Raw genomic sequence first — 24,607 nt, forward strand, 5'->3', positions numbered from 1 at the left:
TTTACCATGGCACATTTGTATATACATGTATGCCTGATGTCACTGTGGAAAACTTTCAGTCTCTTCCCCATATGCTGTTCTCCTATAAATACATCTCGAAACTATAAACAAAAAACAAGAAACAGTCATCCACTCTTTCTTCATAGATGGATAAGTGGATGACTTCTTCATAGAGCATGAAAGAAAAGATGGAAAAAAAATACTGATAGAACTCCCGAGAACTCTTGAGAGGTTCATAACATGAATCACATCTTAACAGAACAATTGGTCTTCCTGACCATAAACACAATTTATTACTGTACATTTGTCCTTCTGCTGGGAATTCAATTAACATCTGACAACTACAGTCACTGTTCAAACAGAAAATTGACTTTAAGATATCCACTGACATTTTTACCTTAGCTTAACACGAGGCAAAGCTGGAAGATGAAAGTTAATTCTTTACAAAATACTATCAACTGCCTATGAAGTATAGTTCAGAATAGGGTCCAGGCTCATCCCACCTAACTTCAATTATTCAACTACAGGGAGTAAGGTTAGAAGACTACCCATTGTCCTCCTGCAGCCATTGGACTCACTCATTCAACTCACCTAAGATCCAACACAGATTCTGAATACATCCCTCTTCCCACCAACTATATGTAGACATACCAGAGACTAGCGCCTGATCTGAATGCTGCACTTCTGCTGGAAATCTGCTGCGTCGTTCTCACCAGCACACAGCCATCAGGAGGCTTTGCAGACTCTTTAAATATTAGGGCTAAATTCTGCATCTTTGCCTCCGATAAGAAAACTCTTTTGATTCACACATACAGCGACTTTATGTATTGATGTCTGTGAGTCACTTAATTGAAACACACATCGCTGCCTACATGATTTTTCTTTAAATACTCAACATTAAACAAACACTATAAAAATTTAGAGCAGGTCTAAAAATCTCCGTTAATGTTGCTCCAGATTCTCTCGTTGATCCACGGCTTTTAGTCTAGCCATTCCGAATTTGTGGCATTGCAATTATAAAGAGAATGCAATTTCAGAAAATAGAGTGCTAGTTTTAGAAAAATACATTTACAGCTAACTCTTTCAGGGAATAAAAAGGCTCAATAATTATTCCAAAAAGGTTCATGAATGGATTTTAACATCCAAAGCTAAAATTATAAAGAAATGAGAAAACAAAAATTTCTGAACAATTTAGGAAAACATAAGGAGATCTACAAGAAGCTCAAACCTGTAAACATGAAACAGAATAATTTACGACTGGTTGAGCCAGAAATATACCTTTATTTTAACCTGTATGAACCATACACCACAATTCTAATGTGTCCACTCCCCAACAGAATGTAGAATGAATTTTATTATTGTATATAATCACCCTTGAAGCATTTTCAGGAGGTAGTAAGAAGGAAGAAATTGATTTTGAAATCATTTTGAAATATAACCTGACAATGAAAAAAAAGGGTTGACTCCTTGTCACAACCAAATTATTTGCTGGCTTTCAACACATGGAAAAGAGACAAATTAGAAAGTATTTCTGTTCTCTATGCAAAAAAAAAAAAATGTTATTAGAGCCCACCTTATTTCTACAGAGAAATGTCAACAGTCAAAGAAAAATAGCAGTTATAAAAAAGCAATGCTAAACAAAACTACACAGTATACAAACTCACATCAACATGAAGCCAGAGGCCATGCTTTTCACAGATATCGGCAATTTTATCCAGAGGATCAAATGCTCCCAGCACTGTTGTGCCTGCTGTAGCACAGACAAGAAATGGTGCTGACCCCTGCAATAGGATTCAAAACAAAAAATTGTCATTTGCACTGCTCATTTCTTCCAGTATATCTGCAAATCTAAAGCATAAAAAGGACTAGGAATGCAGAACAAAGATGTGACAGTCTACATTTTACTTTCCCAGCAGAAGGTACTGCATTTAAAAGTGCTGACTTAAAAAAAAAAAAAAAAAAAAAAAGAGAGAAAAAAAAAGCATAATTTTCCATTTCCAGTTAACACCATCCTCCCAGGGCAGATTTCACCAGCTTCAGACTGTTTTGACAGATGCTAGTTTTGTCACGATCAAAACATAGCAGATATTTGACATCTCTCTTTATACACTGATTTTCATTTCTCAGTCTTCCACATTTTACTACCATATTTGCTGCCGAACAAAAGAAAGCTACTAGCTCAGCCAGCAGGCTACCCACGCAAAGAAAGGGCTCATCCCTCTAGGGGTTCCACCTGTGTTGTCTCTACAATGCCCCTGTTCTCTGCCCGGTGAAGAGGAACCTTTAATCAGGGAACATGATTTGCCTTAGGCAGCACTGGCACGGTACAGACAGCGACGGGGACAGTCGGCACTATCTGACCCCAATGCCTGGTCTACAGCAAAGCATTATTCTCTTCCTCCTACTTCTGTCTAGGAAACAGGAAGGGCTGTAGGTGGGAACTGAACATCAGGAGCGAGACCACTGGAAATCTCAGACAGTTTTAAAGTTAGGTGGGATAAGGAAAACTATTGTCGCGCTGCAGTCTCAGGCAATCACCACAAGTCATCCATTTTGGTTTCGGTGGCTTTGGCCGTTGCTTTTTCATTCAACTAATACCAGGGTGCAATTACAATAGCAGACCAGGTCATGTACCCTTCCAGATGTATGTGCCTGTGCCTGCTTAGGAGCAGAAACTGAAACAATGAAAAGAATTGGTGGAGCCTGTAACAACTCCATGAAATTGAGGGCATCAGCCCTAGCAATGACTGTGTGGTCTCACTTGCTGGTAAATTCGTGCTGAAGGAACTCCTCTGCACATTTCAGCATCTGGCCCACAGCACGACGACGCAGTTACTGAAGATGCACTAAAGTTGTTATTAAATTGTACAATCTGGGATCCCTGGAGTTCATTTGCCGTGAATTAAATCTCTCAGATGATGTAAATCTCTCTGCTGATATAACTCAATATAGCTTCACTGAAATCCGACATCAGGTGGGGAAAAAAAAAAAAAAAAAAAAAAAATCAAACTCTACACGTGTCTTTTATGTATCTTCACTTCGACCAAAATCTGATCTCTCTTATTTTTAAAAAAAAGTGTTGCCACTTTTAAACATCTAACTACAGAGACAAGCTTGATTCACATTTATACTCTGACAGTTTTATACTTCTTTAACAGCATAGAGGACTGCTAGAATGGTACATAATTATGATTTATTTGTATTTTAAAATTTCTTTACAAATTGCTAAAGCAATGAAAAGTAACCTTGGAATGAGTTTAAATTAATCCCACACATTCACAAAGAATTAGCAGCCTATAATTCGCTTCTTGGTCATTCATTCCTAGTACAACCTACCACAAAAGTCAATCAAACTTACAACCCAGCCTGAAGCTCCAGTACAAAACACTTGCAAGTGACACAAAGATGTATTTGCTGCACCTAGTTTCTGTTAGCTTTCTCATCAATTTTCTCCCACAGCTACATCAAAGTCAAAGGCCCCCCAGCAGCCAGTAGCTAATGTGACTGAATATGGAGACAAATCCAGGATCTCTACAAATTCCAAAGATTGTTGCCATTACATTTTTCCTGCAAAGAAGGGGATTAAAGTTTTATTCTTCTTGACAATATAGTTAAATAAATCTTCCTGACTAAATTCTCTAAAAACAGGCCGAAGACTCTTGCTGTTCATAGTCAGTGATTGTTTTGTGCTCCTATCACTAGCTAATACATCCTCTGTTGTCTAGAGTCATTAGACTATTTACTGTAATTCACTGAAGTGTCTTTCTATAAAAGTTGTAAAGTAGCACTTTATCAAGGACAGACACAATTACTGAAGCTCTGATGAAATCAAAACCTTCCAAAATACCTGTAACTTCCATTATAATGCAACTGAAATAGTGTTCCTCTGTAAGCCAAGCTTTTTAATATTGAACATTTGTTTTTAAATTGCAGAGGCTGACTTTTTTTTAAAAAAAAAAATCATAAACACCAGAGGATTTCTTCCAAATAACCATTAAATTTATTATTACGTCAACAAATAAGAATTCTGTTTTTGCAAAAGCAAAGAGCTCATTCTCCTGCCAGCCTGCTTGCTCTTGCTCTGTTTTATTTCAGTCCTTTTTTTTCCTCCCAGCTTGCTCAAATGAGTAAAGTACAGGTTGTCTTCCACAGATAATGCAAAGTACAGAAAGAGGCAAGCAAGAGAGTTTCCTCGGTCATTAGGGCCACAATATCAATAGTTACTCTACCTAGCGTGAAACTCAAAGAAGAGATGTTTGTTTAGCAGATGGTGTATCTCAATCAGATATAAGTGAAAGCTGTTGCAGCCATGCCAGTGCATGACAGGACAGCGCTGCCTTTGGCTTTTCTATCAGCCAAAAAGTAGGTTTCCATGGTAGGCGTTGTCCACACCATGGACATTACACTAGTTTCTTGGTATTGCGGACTAAGGGCTGAGCTCTGAATCCTACTGCTCTGATGGACAAACTGGAAGTGAGAAATAAGGTGAGCTAACCAAGCCAAAAGAAGATGCTCTGTGCCTTAGAATTCACATTCAGCCCTACAAGCTCTCTGAAGTACTGTCTTACAGGTTGTGGGAACGTTATGTTAATGTTGTCCAAATACACTCATCAGTACATTTCCAAATGCTGGTCTTTAGCTTTCTACTTGGCAAAGTCTCTGGGGGAAAAGAGGCACAGGATGGAATCTCTGCACTCTTGCTACAAATACTAGGAAGAACCAAATTTAGCATTTTTAGCTTGTATGATAGTTTTAGATACTAAGCCACATGCTACAGACCTTGCTCACTGCAGATGATAGAGCAATAGCTGCTGTAATTAACTGAAAAATCTAGTTTTCATTTACCATTTAAGGAAAATGAATACTGCATCCATTTAAAAAAGGATCAAGGGCAAAAAGAAGTCCTAGAAGAAACATGCTAAATACTTCAGAGTAGTGTACTCAGGACTTTCATTAGTAGTAAACACCCTGTGGAATTTTTCTCCCTCATAAGAGGGTAGCATCTAAACGTCTTGGCTTGTTCCACAAGTCTGGGGCAAAAAGAAAGACACTGTTACGTTCACTGCCCTATTTTTAAGATTTCACTCACTCAGTTTTCCTCCCTTTCACTCAGAGACAAGCACGCGGTCTGCATACACTCTTCCCCTCTCCTTCATGCTCTCTCTCCCCCTCTCACCTCTTTCCTGGCCCGTTGGACTTGTTTCTCCAGTTCCTCAGGTATCATCTTACCTCTAAGGGACACAGATTTAAAACTTTTTCAGTTACATTCAAATAGGTTGGTTATGTACAGCACTACTGCATTTTGAAAAGGCTCAGAGAGCACAGCCATGGCTTTTGCTTGCTTACCTTTCATCTGTTCTGATGAAGTATACATTCTCTGTACCGATACCCAGGAAGGAGGCTGCCTTCTTCATGGAGTAATGACACTGTAAGTGAAACAGGAATGAAAAAAGGAAAAGTGAGTATGCAACTAAAAATGAAAGAAATTTCTTAGCATAGGAAACCTAGGAAATTAATTTAATAGCAACTAACAGTCATGACAACAGCATATCCTAACACAAAAAAGTAAACTGACAAAGCTACACAGCACCAAGACCATCTTTTATTTAACAATTAATGACACACACTGAAGACTGAGGAAAACAAGACACAAACAGATGTGCACCTGCATATGGATGTTTAAAGTGTGAGCTTAAAAAAAATAAAAAGCTCTATTCCATACAATTTTTTAAAGCTGGTTCTGCATTAGAATGAAAAATAAGAGTTTTGAAGTGTCATCGGGGAAGAATTATTAATTGTTTCAAAATGTTTTAGTAGAACTGAGTCAAAAGTATCAATGAGTGTAAGAGTTAGGAAATGCACGAGAAGAAAGGTCCAAAGACTACTGAACTCAACAGCCTAGAAGCAACCTATAGGTCTGAAAGTCCAAAAGCACCACTCTTTGGAAACTGGACCCTTAATTAGTGATTTTTCTATATGCTTTCTCTAAACATCAGTTGTTGTCCACTGCCAGAGAGAGGATACTATGTTAAACTGATCCTTGGCCTGATCCAGCAATTCTGTTCCTAGGATGAAGGAGCTCAAGTCCCAATACTTACCAAAGCCTTGTGGTACAATTGGGACTTCCAAGGCTTTGAAAGTCCTATGTCTGCAAAAGGGCCTGAAAGCCCTGGTGTTTAGACACCGAGGTTGTTCAATTGAATGTGGGTCTTAGAAGCCATTAAAGCAAGCAGACTTTAGACAGCACTTAAGCACATTTTCAAAAGTCTTTAGATAAATATGGATGTTGCAAAAGGTCCAAGTGTAGACCAGTCTGTATTTTCCAGAAAATGAAGTATTTCAGCAAAGTATTTTAGCTAGGTCTCATCACAGAGGCATCTTTGAATGATTACAATTACACATAGCCCACTTTGCTATAAGGGCATGAAACTTTGCTATAAGTGTATGAAACCCATGAAGTGAGTGTAAAAGAGGCCCCTTCACCTGCTCAAACAACGTTAGAAACAGGTATTTTATTAAATCTGAGTATAGTAAAATGGGTCTGGCAAGAAGGATACCCAAGCCTACAGTCCACTCTGTACTTTTTTTACAAGCTTTTCTTCTATTAAACAGATATCCAAGGTATATTCTGTATTTCCGCCATATTTCCAACATTCACAACTATAAGGACCTGCTCTATGGTGGACACTGTTATTCTAGCATAAGAACATTTTGTCCTATTCCAGAATAAGAGTATGCTGATCTCAGCTTAATCCATCTTCAAGATTAGGCTTGGAATTCAAGATACAGTAACCTTCTTAATCTGAAGATATTTTTAGACATCAAAACCACTCTGAACAACCTGCAGCATCTCATAGGACTACACAGTTCTCAGAATCAAAATCGTCCAAAGCCTTGGATTACCACTGCTCTTCTCAAAAAATAAAATTGGCTCTGTTTCACATCATTACTGAAGAGTTAAAATAACCATATTCCAGCAACCGTGAAGATGTCTAGAATTGTTACTTTTCATACAGGAGGTGAAGCCAGGTGGTTAATTAATTCCATTTTCTTCCAGAGAGTTCACACAAATGCAGTTACAGCAGAACATAATTATGAAAAATGTACAACATTTTAATGTGTGGGTATGAATATATTAAAGGTATTAAAGCCTGTCACGCTTATTTTGATGAGATGGATGATCTCAAAAGGCTCTTTTTCTTTTTGACAAAAAGGTTTCCCCCACCATCACCTACTTTTTAAATAAAGGCATACAAAGACACGACCTGATATTATCAGGTAGTGTTAAGAAAGCTTATTTTTGTAACATGACACACCCACAGACCTTTAGGGCTCATTCATTTAGACTTCAGAATAATAAGATACATAGGTGGATAATTAGTCTTACATTACATCAAATTAAATTAATAATGGTAATAATGGTTGTAGAGTGGCTGTGTGTTGTTCAGGAGAAGTTTGGAAATTTTTTCAACCGATTAGTGAATCACTTAAAATACAAGTTGCCTCAATCACTGATTTTCTATCCATTAGATACCAATGAAAGGTATGAATCACCAGGAATAATCAGATTGCTCCAAACTGAGAAAGCAGCAGACCTGCAAATTCAGTATACTAGTACACAGGCAATCGCTAAATCATGTATTTTATTATAAAAAATGGTATGGGAGACTGGGAGAAAGATAAAAGAGGCTTGAGCACCTGAGAGATTATACCAAAAAGCAGAGGGAAAGGGAAGAATAAAGGGAATATCAAAACAAAACAGGCTGCAAGATACATTATTTCTTGCCTCCACAGGTACTACGGCGCCCCTTGGAAAATTATGTCAGGTCTTCAGTAGGACAGAAGAGGGACAAGACTTATGCTACTACATAGACTTGGAATATGCTCTTTGATGAAAAAAGTAGTCTTTCAGTTATATTGATTGAAAACAGACAAGAATTTCTTTTCTTTTTTCCCCTGCTATCATTACTAAAAGCCATTATGCTAAATTACACCGCAGCATTTTTAAGAAAAAATATACCAGAGAATATTTAGCAGCTCCAGTCACAACAGTGTCAACTAATTCTCTTGTTCATAGTTCTCTTTCAATAAAAAAAAAGAAAGAAATATGCAAATAAAAGGTATTATTTGTATCTAGATTATATACATAATTTTAAATAACACCTTTAAATACTGTGAGTTCAGGTGACTCTTGCCTTGTCTTTTGCAGTTTTGTTTGTTTGGACACATTATTAAATCTGCTGCCCTTTGTAGTAAGAAATTAATGCCTTTGAGCACAAGATCAAGTTGGAATAGCACATTTAAGATGTGCTGCTATACTATTTTAACTATAGCTAGACATAGTTTTCTTTTCCTTATAACATTTGCAAAGACAAGGTACTTTCCCCATGCGCTCATTAAAACAGAAGATAAATTTGTATTTTCTTGATTTTGAGAAGTTTCCTAGAAACATGATTGCATAAAGCAATTACATTATTATGAGATTGTTTTATTACTCATTTTTGTCTGTTGTAATTTCAACAGGGGACAGCATGGTGAGTTAATGTTGTGTTCTCTCACTTTATTGCTTTCATGATCAAGTGGCACTGGGGAGGAATTTAGTTTCATTGCATCTAAAAAACTGCTCATATCAGCATGCACATTTCAACTGTTTACACATCCTCTTCTACCCTCAGTTACCTCAAATTTAGCAGATTTCTACCTTTTAGATCAATGCAATACATTCTTGGGTCAGAATAAAGTTCAGATGGGACTCAAATAGCAAAAAGTGATAAAAAGGTAGGCTAACTACAACTGTATTCAGCTCTTACAGAGCCACAAATCATGCCTCAAGAAGGCAGGATATAACAATTTCTCTACTACTGCTGCTGTCTCAAGAGGAATCACTTTGTAATGGTCCAGCAAGAGAACTACGGAGGAGCAGCATAAACATCATTCATTGTGTATCACCATAATTTTAAGAAGCTAAGCATTTCACTTGCAGGAACAAAGAGCCTTTTTGGTCCTGAAGGCCAAACAGAGCATATGAGGACCACGGGTGGTCCATACACTAAATGTACACCTTCACGTTATCCAAGAACATATGAAAAATACACAGCCCCAGATCACATGAAATTAAGTCACTGACAAGTCCATGCATTCCCCTGCTCTACAGCAAAGCAACTCTTTCAGTCTGCCAAGTGCCAGACTGAAACTTTGGGACTTGGCAACACAAGGCAAAAATCATTTTATTTGAACAGAGTGTTGAAGCCAAGCCCTAAAATGACACAAGTGCCTTGAGCAGCCATGTGTTTTGACTCTTTATCAATACTCTCAGTTCATTACAGCCTCATGGCTTTTCCATGCCAACACTGTTTGCCTGATTGACTTTAAAGAAAAACACAGGTTGTTAACTTCTCCGGGATCATTTTTTTAATCATTTGCCTGACCAGTGCCAAACAGGTCTATGTCCTCCAGGACACACGCACACACACAAAACAAAAAAAAAAAGCAACTCAAAATAAAAATAAATAATATAAAATTAAGAGTATATAACACAAGCACTTATATACTTCTTTTCAGCGTGGGACATTTACTAAATATATTCTCAATAATATTATATATCTGAACCAAATAAAGTTCCAAAAGGTAATCTTAACTTGGACTCAGTACAAGTGGATCTAAAATAAGGATACACTAACATGCAGATCTCCTCCCCTCATAACCATGAATAAATATAGAGATCTTAGACAATAGTCCCAAATACTACAAATGGCAGTTTTACAGCAAGTGATTACTGAGTTCAGAAGACAACATGGCTTTGTGAATCAAGCAAAGTATTAGAGATCAAGAGCATCACCTTACAAATAATTTACCAATTTATTTTTCCTGGTCATTTGTATGTTTTATGGTTTTGTTCTTTCTGGTGAAGCAAAGATACCAAAATAAATTTATTCTGTGAGTCAAATAAAATTTCTTTTGTCATTAAATTAGATGTTTCTTTATTTTGGAGTAAGAGAGTATACTTTTTATTTAAATCTTGGAATGAAATCTTGCAACTTCACAATAAAAATTCTATGCATTTCATCTCAAAAGCATTAAAGGAACACATTTCAACCTCGTTTTTTCCTCCTTAGCTATTTTTTAAGATGTAACATGATGTATTAAGTATGAACTGGCATGTCATTTCATATACACACTTTTCAGAAAGAAAAAACCTAAATATATTTCGCCTGGGGAAAAAAAATCCCTTTATTTAGGACATTTGGATTCTATTCCAAAATATATATGCTGTCTCGGACAACTTATGCAATGCCTTCATCCTTCTATTTACACTGCAAACTGTTTGGAGCATAAATTTAAGAGCTAAAATTATTTTGGTAACTGTATACTCCCTACTACAATAAGGTTCTCGCTTCCACTGAGACCTTTATACAGTGGAGTCAGAGTTAATAACTCTGTACCAATCAAATGATAAACTCTTAAAATTGGCGGCACAGGTGAGAGAAAGAAGCATCTAAAAAAATTAGCTTTGGAATAAATGCATGAATACAAGTCAGCTTTCCACAAGCAGTTTAAACAAGTATTATTCAAAAACTTTAACACTAGTCACACATTTTCAATTATTTAAAGAAGAACTGTCTAAAGATCCAGCAGGCCTTCCCAAAATGCTTTACGGTGGTTTTGGTTCTCTACTACTGCCAGTCTGTATGCAGACATAGGGCAGAGTGGGAGCTGCAGAGAGACGTCTCACAGGTCAACAAGTGCTCAGCTTATTCCAAATTAAACCTGCAGGAAAAACGCTTTGACATCCAAAACCTACCTATGATTCCTGCTAGACCTTATGCTGTGGGAAACCAAACGCTGCAGACCTCCACAACATCCCACATATATTCTGCTATGGGTTTGCCCCACGTACAACCTATTCTTACATCAGGAATTTCCAAGAGCAGGAACATCTGTGTTTGTGTTCTGCAAGCAAGGAAGCTTCTGCAGGGAAATTTACCGTCAGACTTCTCCACTTGTCTCCAATATTCCATATCATATACTGATGACAAATGTAGTGTACCAGTCCCCCAGCAGACATGCAAATGATATAATTTTGCAGGCATTGAAAAATAAATTTCAAAAAGCATTTTTTGTTTTGTTTTTACCTCTTCTGAAGTGAACAGGACTAGCCTTGGCAAACCCGAAAGCCCTTTTTCCTTTATCTCAGGACAAAATCTGTATCTTGCTAAGTTCATAGCATACATATTAGAAACAGAGCCACCTGCAGAAAGAGACACACGAGTATCATATTAGCCACAGTCCTAGCACTTGTGTTGTGTTCACATACGAGGCAAAACAGTCTTGTGCTTCACATATTGAGGGGAAAAAAAACCCACCTCAACACAGAATTAGCTTTTAGATGCATGCATGATAGCTCCTTTCCTCCTCAAAACCCTACAGACGTAAAAGGAACTTTGGGCTCAGCAGCATGCATGGAAACAGAGCTGGTTTGAACACTCTTTGTGAATATTTCCTGAAGAACAAGAACTGTGCCCAAACAGAGCCCTCCTTGACAGAGAACACCCTGCAACAGCTCCTTCCCATTCACACTGAAGCAGCACCAGTTCAGCTGCCTGCACCAAGCTCAGCTGCGGCTGCATCGTACAGAGCTTAGGAGATCTCTCGGGCAACCAGACCTCAAGAGTATTATGAGGAAAAGAAGGCTATGAGGGGAGGGCAGGAAAAAAAAAAAAACAAAGAAAAAAAAAAAAGAGTGAATGAAACCAGGAGATCTGCAAGGTAAGATCCAGACAGGTTTTATTCACTTAAAAGAGCAAAATAATAAAAGAAAGCCTTACATAAAACTAGTATAAAAAGGTACAATTCATTTATCTTTTGACAATATCTCAGTAATTTTTAATTAAGCAGTTCTGCAGTGAAAGCAAGGATTCTACTGAAAACACACATCAAATCTGATGTGAAAAAAACCCATACCATTAATATATTAAAAAAAAGGGGGGGTGGATTTTAGTTTATTTATTTTTCTACTACTCACATGTAGGTTAGAATTACTGACTTTGTTTTGGTTTTGGAAGGGGTGGGGAGTAAATCCATTTGCTCATTTAATTTCTCTTCTCACCCCCAAATTAGATAGAAAAGCTTCACGTCTAGCCTAATAATTTGTTACCTGAATAATCTGTGGACTAATATTATTATGCTTCATTATATCCATACAATGGGCTGGAATGCTGCTTTACAGAACATTTGAAAACTGTGGCTTATCAAGAAGCTTAAGACATAGTTGTTTGGTTGGCCTTATCATAACATTTAAAAAAAAAAAAAAAACACCCCAAACTATCAAAACTCAAAGGAGTTAAGATCATGACATTCCCATTAAGATAAACTCTGGCTCCCACAGCTGATGGGCAGGATGCACAGATCAGTGCCCTCAGGCACCGCTGGCTGGTGTCTAGCTCATGTATCAGCTCCCTGTCTGTCAACCAATTTGACTCTATCCAACGAGGCTGTTGGTATTGCTGTTAACAAAGTCAGGAGGGCATCAGTTACAAGCAATTAATTTCCACATAATTATATTTAATGTATAACTGTTTTCATTCATCTGCTGATCAGATTCACAGAATTATTACTAGAAACACATAGAATAAGCCTGGATGGTGTGTGTGTGTGTGCGTGCGCGCACGTGTGTGTGTATCGCTGGATTTTTACATGCATTTTAAAACATCCTGTACAAGTCAAATGTTCACAAAATTACCATATTAGTTGATCTATCAAGACTCAGCTTGAAATCTGAACTGCTCCTACCTGGATTAAATATGCCATCACCCTCTTCCCAGCCTATGAACTCAATCATTTTCTTGATGACTGCTTCTTCCACCAACAGAAACACGGGGGATACTTCATATGTATATCTGAACAAAAATAAAAGCATCATGATTGGTATTAAGACTACAAGAACTCACGCCACAGAATATTGATAAAATTAGGTAAGTGTTTCTTGCACCTTCCTCTAATCTATCAGAAGCTGACCACCATCAGTAGTAAAATTCTAACTAAAAACACTATGGACCTGACCCAATAGAGCAATTGCTTCATTCCTGACAGCATCACATGGACACTTCCACTCTCAAAGTAATACATCAGAGTTTGCTTTTAAAGTAGGTCACACACTTAAATTTCAGCTATAATAACCTATTGCAAGCAACAACTTTTAAACCTAGACTTTTTGTTTAGGCTTTACATTTGCAAGGAAACAGTAGTCAGGTAACCATTTGCACTCAGCTCTGTGCTGAATGCTTCAAAGAAAATGAACAACTGGGTAAATCTGATTAATTCATTTTTATGCACTAAGTAAAACAAAAAGCCTAGGTTTAAAAGTGTTGAAAAGCAAAGATCTCCTCTCTTAAAAAAAACTAGAAAAAAGGCCTCATCAGCTTAGCCAAATTTTGGTGAGCTATTCAGCCAATCCAAATTGTTTTCTCTCCCAAATTCCTGCCCAATTCCTACCTCCTCTGTAACACTGAAAACAGAAATCAGAAAGGGGGGGACACACATGCTAATTTGTCATCAAATATGTCATCAAGAGCAGAAAGAACTACACTTACACACTTGGATTCAGTGCTTCTGTAATGAAACGAGCCGCTAACGAGTAATAATCTATTCCAGCATACAGTTGATTGAAAAATCTTGGATGACCTGAAAATACAGATGAAAAGCAAGCAATGACAAGATATACATGAAAAGAGAATATATAACAGGCCCTCTCAGCTGAACACTGATCACTGCAAACCATGATTCACGCCATCATTCTCTCAGTATTTTCTGGACTTGCTGTCCTTTTCTTAGGTTAGACAATCCTTTGAAAATAAATTTAATAATCACTTTCAGATCCCCAAACAAGGTTTGAGAGATGTAAGTAGTGCACTGAATGAATGTGGGTTGTTCACAAGTTTTATAAACAAAAAAAAAAAAAAAAAAAAAGAAGAGGAATTGACAACTGAGTAAACACAGTGGCTTTTAACAGTGGTCTTGAGAGGCCAGGATGGATGCTCAGCCAAATTTTGCTAAGCAGTAGAATACAGGAACGCGCCAGTCCCAGGTAGCTGTGCCTGTGCTCCCACCAAAGTCTCTGTATTGATGGAGAGAGGCAGTATAAGAGCTTGGAAAAACTTGCTGCAGACTTAAAATGACAAGTTCAGAGAATTTGTTTACCTGCCTTGAAACTCTGAGATATAACTAATTATGAGAAAAGTCTATACTATTGCTGATTATAAAAACAAGTCAGTTCAGCAATGGGATCAACACCTAAATTTTAATCCACAGCACAGTGCTTTTACATGCAAAACCAGGTAAACTATACAGCTCCATTTATATTATATCTGGGGCTTCCACAAACGTTTATACTTAGATTAGGGACTATTTGCACAGCACATTTTTATATACAATATCCTTTCTAAGGTGACATAGTGTAACAAATTTAAATCTGAAGGCAATTTACAAAAGAAGGTAAACAGAACACCTTCCAGTAACTCAGTAATTATATCTGCATATTATTAGTTCAATCCCCCTGTATATCAGTATTGCAACTTTTCTGTGGTTTTCCAAGGCACATGTTCACTCTCAACATTATTTTATGGTTTTACTTCGTAGCAATAGTGACTGTAGCAGAGAACATGCCCTGGAAATGCACGACTAGCTATACCACTGTCCTCCTCACGTTCCAAAACACAGCCTAAGCTGTGCCACATCTGAAATCCTGAGCTACCGATCCACAGCACTATTTCCTGAACAGATGTTATTCATCCCTTTTTGCTAAGACTTAATTATACTACGCATGCTGCAGAAAGGCTAGCCATAGAGAAGTAATCCTGCAGAGATGTGGTGTACTGTCTCTGAAACACCGCAGGCTCTCTTCTCACAGCGCCTGGAACAGGAATTACTGCCTATCAGCAAATTAACACCCTATAAGAGTATTGCTCAACAAGAGGAATAGTAAATGTAGGGTAATCATCACTAAGAATGTATGAGGGCAATGATGGTGACTCCACTCACCACTCAGACAGCAGGAAGTCACACACGAAGGTCCTCCTCCTGCCTGTTTTGCTAGACTGATGTATCATACCCGTCTAGGTGACTTTCACATGACTTCAAAACGTCAGAATCCACCGCTAATGCCAATGGCATTACAGGAATTAGTTTTCGATTAGTCTGCCATGATTACACATTTTAGTCAAACCTACAGTGACCAGCATTCAGTCAAACAACTGAAACACGGCCAAATGTTTGCATACTTGTATAGGCAGGCAGAAAACAAACATTCACATCCCCAGTTCCCTGAAAGGTGACAGAACTTCGTAAACATCACCCTGCCTTCCTAGGTTAGCATACAGAATACCCTCACGAGAAATCACATTCCTTACTGGTTTTGACGCTGTATTGTATAACATCCCGGCAGAGTTGCAAGAGTTTCTGATGAGATTCTCCGGTGTCCCTCATTTCCAGGTCAAGAATCTGCTTCAGTGTTTCAGGGGCTCGCCATTCACAAACCTAGTGATGGGGAGGGGAGGGGGGAAAAGACCAGCAGTGAACAGGTTAACCAAGAGGAAGAGGTTATAAAGGTACAAGGTAAGCACCACGTTCAGCACTGGTTTCACAAAACTGCCCATTGCAGTGCAGCATGCCACCAGAAAATCTCTCCGGCAAACTTGTCTCATGGAATCTTGGTTGTATTGTCTCTTAGGCATTGCTTGACCATAAAAATTAGAGTGGGGAATGCTGGAGGGCAGCAGAGCAAGAGGCCTGCAGGTCAAATTTTTTCAGATGCTGTTCTGCCAAGCGGCAGGAACAACCCGTGCATGCCCAAAGGCAAGCATGTTTTCTTTTCAGCCCCTCTTCCCATACAGCCCATAAGCAGAGGTTTTGCGAAACCCATAGCAATCTCAAAACACTGCCCTTTCACAGTGGTACCACATGCACTGTTTCTCCTCTGATACTAGTGCCCCTGAGGAGAAAAGAAGTAACTCCTCCAACACCAAACAAGAAAAACACTTCATCCATTTGTCGTCTCAAAGAAAGTGACCATTGTACTCTGAGATGAAAAAACTCATTGTTTTCTGGCAAATATGTATGCTAATTACATAATTGAAAGGTTTTATACTATGTTCTTTCTTAGTTTGGAAGGCTGCCTTTCTATTTCAGAGCCGGACGTGGACTAGAAGCAATTTCAAGGCTACTTAAAGTGCAATAAAATACAGCTTGGAAAAAAAAAAAATTGCTTTACTGTTCATTATCTCTGTTACAAATTCTCAACAACACTCTCTGGCTTTACCTTTTCTGTTACATCATCAGCTTTCTGGATGACTTCTTCCATTATAATCTTACAGGCCTCTTCCACAAACTTCTCTCCTGCCTTTGAGTCCATTATCGGACCATTTAGGATGACGCCATCCACCAAAACAGCATTCTTCTTCTTCTGGAGCATCTCCTGTTTGCTATTTCCAACTGTAAGATAAATAACTCACCATTACAGCAAGGCCTGGACAACTAAATTATAAACTAAAAAAAATATTCTTTCATTGCTGAAGATTTAGTCAACTTAAGAAAAGAAATTCACATGGACTTTTCGCATGCACATTCTTTGGTGAAAGAATCTTTGCAGACAAACAAAACCAACATATGTTACTTCAAACCTAGATTGTTATTATGTAGGTAATAATAGCCTACTCTATTGTATATACTGCTTTCTGTAGCATACAAAAGCATGCAAGACACCTTCCAAACACAGAAGAAAATGCTGCTCTGGCCTAGAACATGATACAACTGGATAAACAGAAATAAAGTGCAAGATAATAGGCATTTTTCTTAGCTGAAAATGTTTCCCTCCACATCATCCCTCCTGCTCCCCTTTTATCACGAAATAATTTCCAGCTTCATTTCTCATATCCTTATGCTGCTCCTTCCCACCAGCCAGTCCTATTGCTCTGAGTCTTCCACGTCCTTTGCAAAGTGTTTCACTGACCCACACTCCGCGAAGGCACTCCGTGTTTGAGATTGCCGTCAATATCACACACCTGTACTTCTCTCTTTCTGGCCTTATCCTATTAAGTTCCCTCAGTCATTAATTACAGTAATTTGCTGTGCAGATTATCTTGCTTGTTCACTTCAACCGTGATCTCTCTCTCTCCCTCACCCATCCACAAGACGTATTCTCCTGATGTGTTCCATGAACACACTGCTACTTCCTCCTTTACGTTACTTCTGAAAGCACATCCAAGATGCTTATAAGACAGTGGCCAACAGTGGCAACCACGTATCCATTTCATGTATTGATTTCATACGGCAAGATCAGGACTCCAGTTTTAATCAACGTAAGGATAAAGACGAAAGTGAGACATTTGGAGATATCAAGGGAACCGGCATTTGAAACAGTATAGCGCTGAAAGGAGAAGCGGTAACTACCATGCCCAAATTATCTGGGTTACAGACAGCGCTTGTCCACTGATCTCACCCTAGAATTGCTAAGATCTATGAAGCCAGGCAGCATTGCCTTGGAGGGTCTTCTTTAGCTACAGTGAGGATGGTGGAAGGGTAAAGATGTACGGTGGAGAAAGTTTTATGGCCAAAGCAACTTTATTTTCTGCTTTACTTCTTGATCCAGTTATAAATTACAGAAGAAAGGCAGCTTTTTCACAGGTCTAAACAACTGAATTTCCAGAAGACTGCCAGACACTGAAGTCTGACACATTTGTCGTATTTATCATTATTAAAGTTCCTCATGCGCAGGAGGATATAGAAGTACAACAACGCTGCCTAGAAAGGTGGATGACTTCAAGGTCCATTGATTGAAAGAAACCCTGTCAATCCCATGAGCTTTTATTTACTGATGACTCTGAGAAGCTATTCAGTTCACTTTCACCTATGAGGAGAGATATGACAAACAAGATCTAATTCTAACATGAGGTGGAGCCTTAGGTTTCCCATATCACTAATGACAAAAATGAGACCTCCACGCTCTGCATTTCTGAAATTACTTCTATTTTTAATTAAAAAGGGGCAATATACTACATTTTCCTGAACAGAGAGGCCTTCAGCACATTGTTATAGGAGAGGCACAAACATTTTTGTGGGACACATACAGAACAAGCAGGTAAACAGTACTCCATCTTCAATAGGCAAAGAGGGAAAATCTCAGACGTGAGAAATGTTAATGCTCATCATGCTTCCCAGCACATTACAGCAAAGGCACTGTACCAAAACTGTAGCTTTGAAAAAGTCTTAGAGGTTTCTCTCTGAAAACACAAACTAGTAGGTCAACTTTACAAGACTTAAAACACCAGGTATTAACAAGGAATTGGAAGGCACCAAGTTTTGGACAGACAGAACAGGGACTATTTTTGGATTAAGAGTTGTTTCATACATAAATAGCTGCCTTAACAAAAAAAAAAAATAATCTCAGCCTTGCCATCTCCTGGAAATGCTACCATTTCTATGTACGTCAAAGGTGTTTTGTTTTTATGAAAAAGCGGACAGGATCTGAAAAAACTTTATAGGAGATTAATATCTATCACAAGCCACAGATATTGATATTTCCTTTCATTACAGGAAGGAGATACAGCAGAGCAAGAGAATTCACTAACTCCTTGTTTTGCTCTGCTCCACCCCTCATGTCTCTGCTAGAACCAGAGCTGTGCAAAAGCTTTCTATTGGTAACTCCATCAGCCCTATTTCTGATACTTTTGCACAGAGATGCGATACTAGTATTTCCATGACTTTACAATGATCTCTTCCAGGGATTCTGTGAAAAGCAAAAACAGAACTTTACATTACTTTTTCTACCAGGTCTTTAGGGGTCTGGGTGATGTGTCTAACAACAGTTCCCTATTTGAAGCAGGTCTATTCCCCTCTACACATAGCTTTACAGTCTCCATAGGACACCTGTGGAGCCTGAGGAAGAAGACATCCGCTGGAAAATGGACGATTAGCCTAAACCTAGTCCCAACACATCTGTCTTGGGCCTCAGGAAGAGTCTATGAAACAGAGAGGCAAAGCAGGGGGTCAGAAGGAATGGATGGAGAAGAGCTCTCCCTTCAACAGCAATTTACCTGTGTAAGGCTCCGTCAAAGAGTTCAGGACTTGGCCCACAATGCATTTCATTAAATAATACAACTTGCAATTATTTACCACTTTCTCAGTAATTTTTTTTGTTAGCATTTCAATCTGAACTTGCTGACCTAAATTCTGCCCTGGAACATACCATTAGACTATTACTGGAAATTAATATGAACAACTGTTTCACATTCAGCAGCTAAATCAAGGCCCAAACATACACATTTTCTGAGGTAAAGATCTTCAGGTTTTGCAAGTCACTATTTAAGGATAGAGAAACAGACTCCTAAGCAGACTCAGAAAACAGACTTCCAGAAAGTATATCAAATGCAATTTCAGCCAAATGGCTCCAGGCTTGAAACAGCACTAAAACTTTACCAAATGGAAGTGCTTCAAACCAGAGAGGAAGGATTATTGACTGTTCAAGACATCTTCCTGCAAAAGAGAAGATTCGATCCTGCCCCAATTGAAGGTAATTGGGCATTTAGCCACTGGCTTCAGCAGCAGCAGAATCAAGCCTGTAATTCTCACATTTCATCCTGAATGAAATATTCTATTGCAGAAGCCTAAGGATTTTCAACCAGCATTTCATTTTTATGATCAATATTATTTTCCCAGCAGAAAACATAAATTAATTGGAGCTGAAATTATGTACAGAAAAATAAACATTTTTCAGATGTTTCTATATCTTTATGTAAGCACTACCAAGTATTTTAAAAGCTGCATCTGTGTTTCCATAAACACAGAGAAACTTTCACTGCTAAATTCTTGCACGAGAAAAAGAAACTGGAGCCTTGTACTTGGCATGTTCTGACAACATTTGGGAGAGTAGAATAGAACGCCCAGAAAGATTTACTGCTCACAAGGAAAAGGCAGAAACAGAAGGGGGTGGCTGTGAAAGAGTAGCTTGTGCTTGAATGCCAGAGCCAAATCCTGTTCAGTTTACACTGTACTAGCACCACTATTTAATTGAAAGCAAAAGGCTGGCTTTGACCAAAGGCTGATTTCTGCTTTGTAACAAATGCAGTAATAACTGGCAGCACTAATAAGAAACAAATTTTAAGTTGCTCATCCTGTATGATCTAGTCATTGCTCTTCTTCCAGAAGACCTCAGTATTTTCTTTCAGTGTGTCCAGCAAAAGAAAACAAGAGAACTTCAGCGTCAAGACTCCACAGCACCATGTTTAATGGATTACTGTGAGACCATATCAAGTATCAAAGCGTTAACATACACAACCCGTCCTGTACTATGCAGCTATTTGAGTCCCTTGGCATACATAATTTTTAAAGACACTTTTGTTTCTTTAATCACTGCCTTCTGTATGTTTACAACCGAAGTAAAGCCACTCCGGTTTTAAGGCAAAATACATTGTTTCTTAGTAAACTGATTTTCCTAGGCCTGTTGCCAAGTAAAGGAGATGCAGACTTCTTAGAATCCAGCAGACGAGTTGATTTGGTATCCTGGAAAGCCACCCATATGAATAAAAGCAGACACGGGTACAGCAGGGCTCATACAATTGCCCCCATGCTACATGTTCTGGAGGTTTATGGACAAGGACAGGGAACAAGTTGGGTCCTTCCCTTCAGAAGGTCTGCAACAGCCCCCCCCACCCCGCACACGGGAATCCTCCGACTGTGAAAATACAAAAGTGACCTTTATAGAGCAGGACACGAGGAAAACAAAAGTGCTTGTGTCCAGGCTCAAAGGCCCCTGAATAGGCTCTTTGAGCACACTGCTAGCACTGAACAGCAACAGCCCAACAAACGGGTCCTATTCTCCATCCCACACCTGAATTTCCCATTTGAAAGGAAAGGCTGGGAGGAGAAAGAGAAATCTGGAGAAGAGCCCCAGCGATGACAGGAAATACAAGGTCCATGCTAGGAGAGAGGTTCTGCTTTCAGAAATGTTTCCACAGTCCAGAGGGGGCACCTTTGTTAGTTAGTTGAATGCTCATGACATGTCGTGCCCATTCACTGTGTGCCAAGCGCTTCCTATAAACAGCACTAGGCAGGATATGCCAAAATAAATAAATAAATAAATAAATAAATAAAAGCAGCATACAAAAGTTAAGAAACAAGAATCCGAAATTTTTATGCATACAAACCTCAGGAACTGATGTTAATATTTAATAACAACTTCTCACTGCCCTAACCAAGTAACTGCAGGAATGATTCATGCTGTAACATTTCCAATTAGGAAGAAGGACTGTGGAGAATTGGAATTCACCTTGATGCGAAACTGAGAAACGGCAGATGCCAACTATGAAATGGAAATCCCAACTCCCTGACCCCAATGAGATTCTCTCAGCTCACATGCTCTAATTTTTAACATCTGCCAACAGCGTAGGAAGCTTTTGTTTTAATTAGAAGGTGCACGTTGATAATGAACATTTAATGAATGTTCCTTTTTCTAGGGGAAAGTGAATATATTTGCAACATCCAAGTCAATCACAGGCACCGTGCACGGGATAGCAAAGTTAACAACTTCAGGAGGCTGGGTTCAGACAGAAGTGATGCATATGTGTGTGACCCACATAGAATATAAAGAATCCCTGAGAGTTCTCTGCTTCCCACTGGAAAAAAATTGAAGTGAAAATACAATTGGGGTTTTTTTCCCAAATGGAAGTCCTGCAACTTGATTTAAAAGACTCCATGACAGCCTATAATTTCCTGCAAGAACTATATTTTTAGTCATAATATAAAAACAATTTTTAACTCCAGTCTTTCAAAAATCAACTAAAAAAGCAGCAATTTACTAAAACTAAGTTTTCTGGGATTCAATGCAAGCTAAAATGTAAAAACAGAAGAAAAATTTAAATTTCATTTTAGGAAGTTTTACCTCTACATTCAAGTTACTGTTAAAAGAACTTTTTTCTTCTTGCTTTTTCTTAACATCATAAACACTTCCCATATTTTCTGTTTCCTACAAAGGATTTCCAATTACTGATCACTAACTTAAGTCTGCAACATTGCTCTGAGATGTGCCCTTATTTACTAACACAGGGAAGCTAATGCACAGTAAACTGGGATGTAACTTTCCAGCCCTCTAGGGCCTCTGAACTAGTTCTTACATGGACATCCATAATTTATTAGCATATTATGTATAGCAAAATAGTTCAATCCAGTCTCAAAGCGGAGCAAGCTGCCTTGCACAGACTATTATAATGTTGCTCATCAGATCAGCAGAGACTGGTCGCACAGATGAGGGAGCTGGCAGGGCTCTGGACCCATTATCACTTCAGATCCTGCCTATCTTGATTTTCCTATGCGGTTTTGGGAAACCATTCCTGAGCTGCAGGAGGCCAAGCTGCCGGGTGACAACACACCACGGTAAGGCCCAGCAGAAGACACTGGAAGTCCTTTTGAAGGGCAGCAGCCTGGATGATGCCTGGTAGAAGCACAGATCGGACCATGCTATCCGTGCTAGGGCTCACCAATGAGACCGTGTGATCCCTGCCCCAGCAAGGCAGCTGAAAGAGGCACAGAGTCCCCACACCACCTGCAGTCTGACTGCACCCCTGATCCCAGTCTTCCATTTTTCCCCTGTGAAAGACAGACGATGGATAACTTCTTTGGAGGTTTTTTCTGACCATGCCAAAACTTTTAATCAGTCATTTGAGATCCGCATCAGCACTGCAACAAAATACCAGGTACATACAGCATTTGTTGCTTGCTCTTTCCCCTTCAGGCAGGTGTAACAGCTTTTTAACATGATATATTGGCCCCAAAGGGGGTTCAGTAATCCCTGAACAATAGAGTAGGCCTGCTTGAGAAAAATGAGTTTAAGAAGCTCAATGAGACGTAAGCTCTCTTGCAGTGTAACTAGCGGAGGGACACCAAGCCGCTTATGAGACAACCTTTCTTGTTGAAACCCTGACATTTGCCAATGGATAAGATCATATTTATGAGGCTTTTCAGCTTACATAAGGTGAGACATGGCAAAGGGCAGGGACGTCCAAGCTTTAGAGCCAAAAGCTCTTCCAAATTATCTAGACTTAACCAGCTACTTTGTAGAGTTATTGCTACTTCACTAACAGAAGACCTTGATTACTAAGAATCACTTTCCTCATCATATTTATGGCACTGAAAACATCTCGTCCAGTGACTTTTTCTTTAAAGACACCTCTATTTGCCAACACTTGACAAGCTTTTCATTAAAAAAAATAAAATCAAGATCGCATATACTCAAGAAACAGTAATAGAGATGGACATACATACATTTGAACCAAGTCAAAGTCACCTTTTATTACCCTTAGACTAGGCCTGACGATAATCATCAGAAACAACCTCCACTGACATGCTACAAAACAACAGCCTTTTAAGTTTATTATTCCCTCATTGCACACATAATAATATTAAATTAAAATAATTTAACTAAAATAAATTAAAATAATTAAAATAAGTTAACTTGCATGCACAGACGGGAGGATAAAAAAGGGAGGGAAATGGCCCCAATTTAACCATGTCCTGCTGAGCATCCTTGAGCTATCAATGCTTTACAAACAACTACCTCCAACAACCTCTACAGTTTGCAACACAAGACAAAGCAAAAAAGACCATAAGATATTCAACTTTTGATTTTTGCAAAGCCTGAAGAGGTAGTTTCGTAAATAATTGGGATGAGCATTAGGACTGACTACCCCAAATCTGACTGTGGGGAGGGAGAGGGGGGAAGTCAGAGAAATACAAAGACATGTATTCAACACATCCATTTTTTCTGTCTTGAACGTGTAATAAATGCTTATGGAATACGAATGGTCTTTAAAGAAGCAGGCTGCTTAAAATAATCAAGGGCAGGGAAATTAAGGCACATGATGTCTAAACTGTTTAATAGGCAATAATAGCTGAATCTGTATGCAACAAGATCTCGAAATGCATTAAAAAGTGACAATTCTTAGTTGTATAAGTGACAGCTTAAAAGATGCCTTAATCAAGAACGAAAAGTTATTTACTGAACTTCTCAAATGCCAAATTAAGCTTCTTCACTAAACGTTCATTAACTGCCAAGAAAATTCTTATTAATTTTAAAGCACAATGAATGCACTCACACAGAATGGCTTTACTTGATGCAAACTTCATTTCTTGCAAACCTATGTTTCCCTTCCTCTGATGAAGTGATATTACCAAATATCCTTGTATCTTTTTTATCAGATAGATTTATGACACAGGAGAGATCCTATCCCTCTGCTCTGACCAAAATACTAACCCAAGTATCACATTACCGGAGTCTTAAAGTCACCCTAACTTCCAGTATGGTTTACCATGCTTCACATTACACCTGTTCGAGATGGCAACACAGCAACATCTTACATTAAATGTTTGCTGACTCATCCCCCTCCCCATTCTGCTGGCAGACACAAACCACATAACACCCCAAATATACTATATACACACTCAGCTGCCAGCCAGAAGTTAAAAAAGCAGCATATTGCATAAATGCTGGCTGCTTCCTTCCTCTTGTGGTTTCCAGCTACAGGTCTGTTTGTTGTACTTGATGAGCTAGTAACTTGCTTGAGAC

The 24,607-nt window shown here is 38.6% G+C and overlaps 1 protein-coding gene across 5 annotated transcripts in view; it reads right to left on the reverse strand.

Annotated features, from left to right (window-relative positions):
- The window catches only part of GADL1 (glutamate decarboxylase like 1), an 87,023-nt gene that overhangs the window by 59,624 nt on the left and 2,792 nt on the right, over positions 1–24,607 (reverse strand). For all 5 annotated transcript variants that reach the window (XM_074575103.1, XM_074575102.1, XM_074575100.1 and 2 more), the window contains 8 exons: positions 16,313–16,485; positions 15,405–15,531; positions 13,590–13,680; positions 12,790–12,896; positions 11,133–11,248; positions 5,347–5,426; positions 5,177–5,231; positions 1,665–1,781 (listed from right to left, as the gene is read on the reverse strand). In XM_074575103.1, coding sequence (XP_074431204.1) covers positions 1,665–1,781; positions 5,177–5,231; positions 5,347–5,426; positions 11,133–11,248; positions 12,790–12,896; positions 13,590–13,680; positions 15,405–15,531; positions 16,313–16,465 — 846 coding nt within the window. In that variant the 5' untranslated portion in view covers positions 16,466–16,485. The remainder of the gene's footprint in view (positions 1–1,664; positions 1,782–5,176; positions 5,232–5,346; positions 5,427–11,132; positions 11,249–12,789; positions 12,897–13,589; positions 13,681–15,404; positions 15,532–16,312; positions 16,486–24,607) is intronic.

The sequence above is a fragment of the Larus michahellis genome, chromosome 2 (assembly GCF_964199755.1).
Source record: "Larus michahellis chromosome 2, bLarMic1.1, whole genome shotgun sequence".
Classification (NCBI taxonomy): Eukaryota; Metazoa; Chordata; class Aves; order Charadriiformes; family Laridae; genus Larus; species Larus michahellis.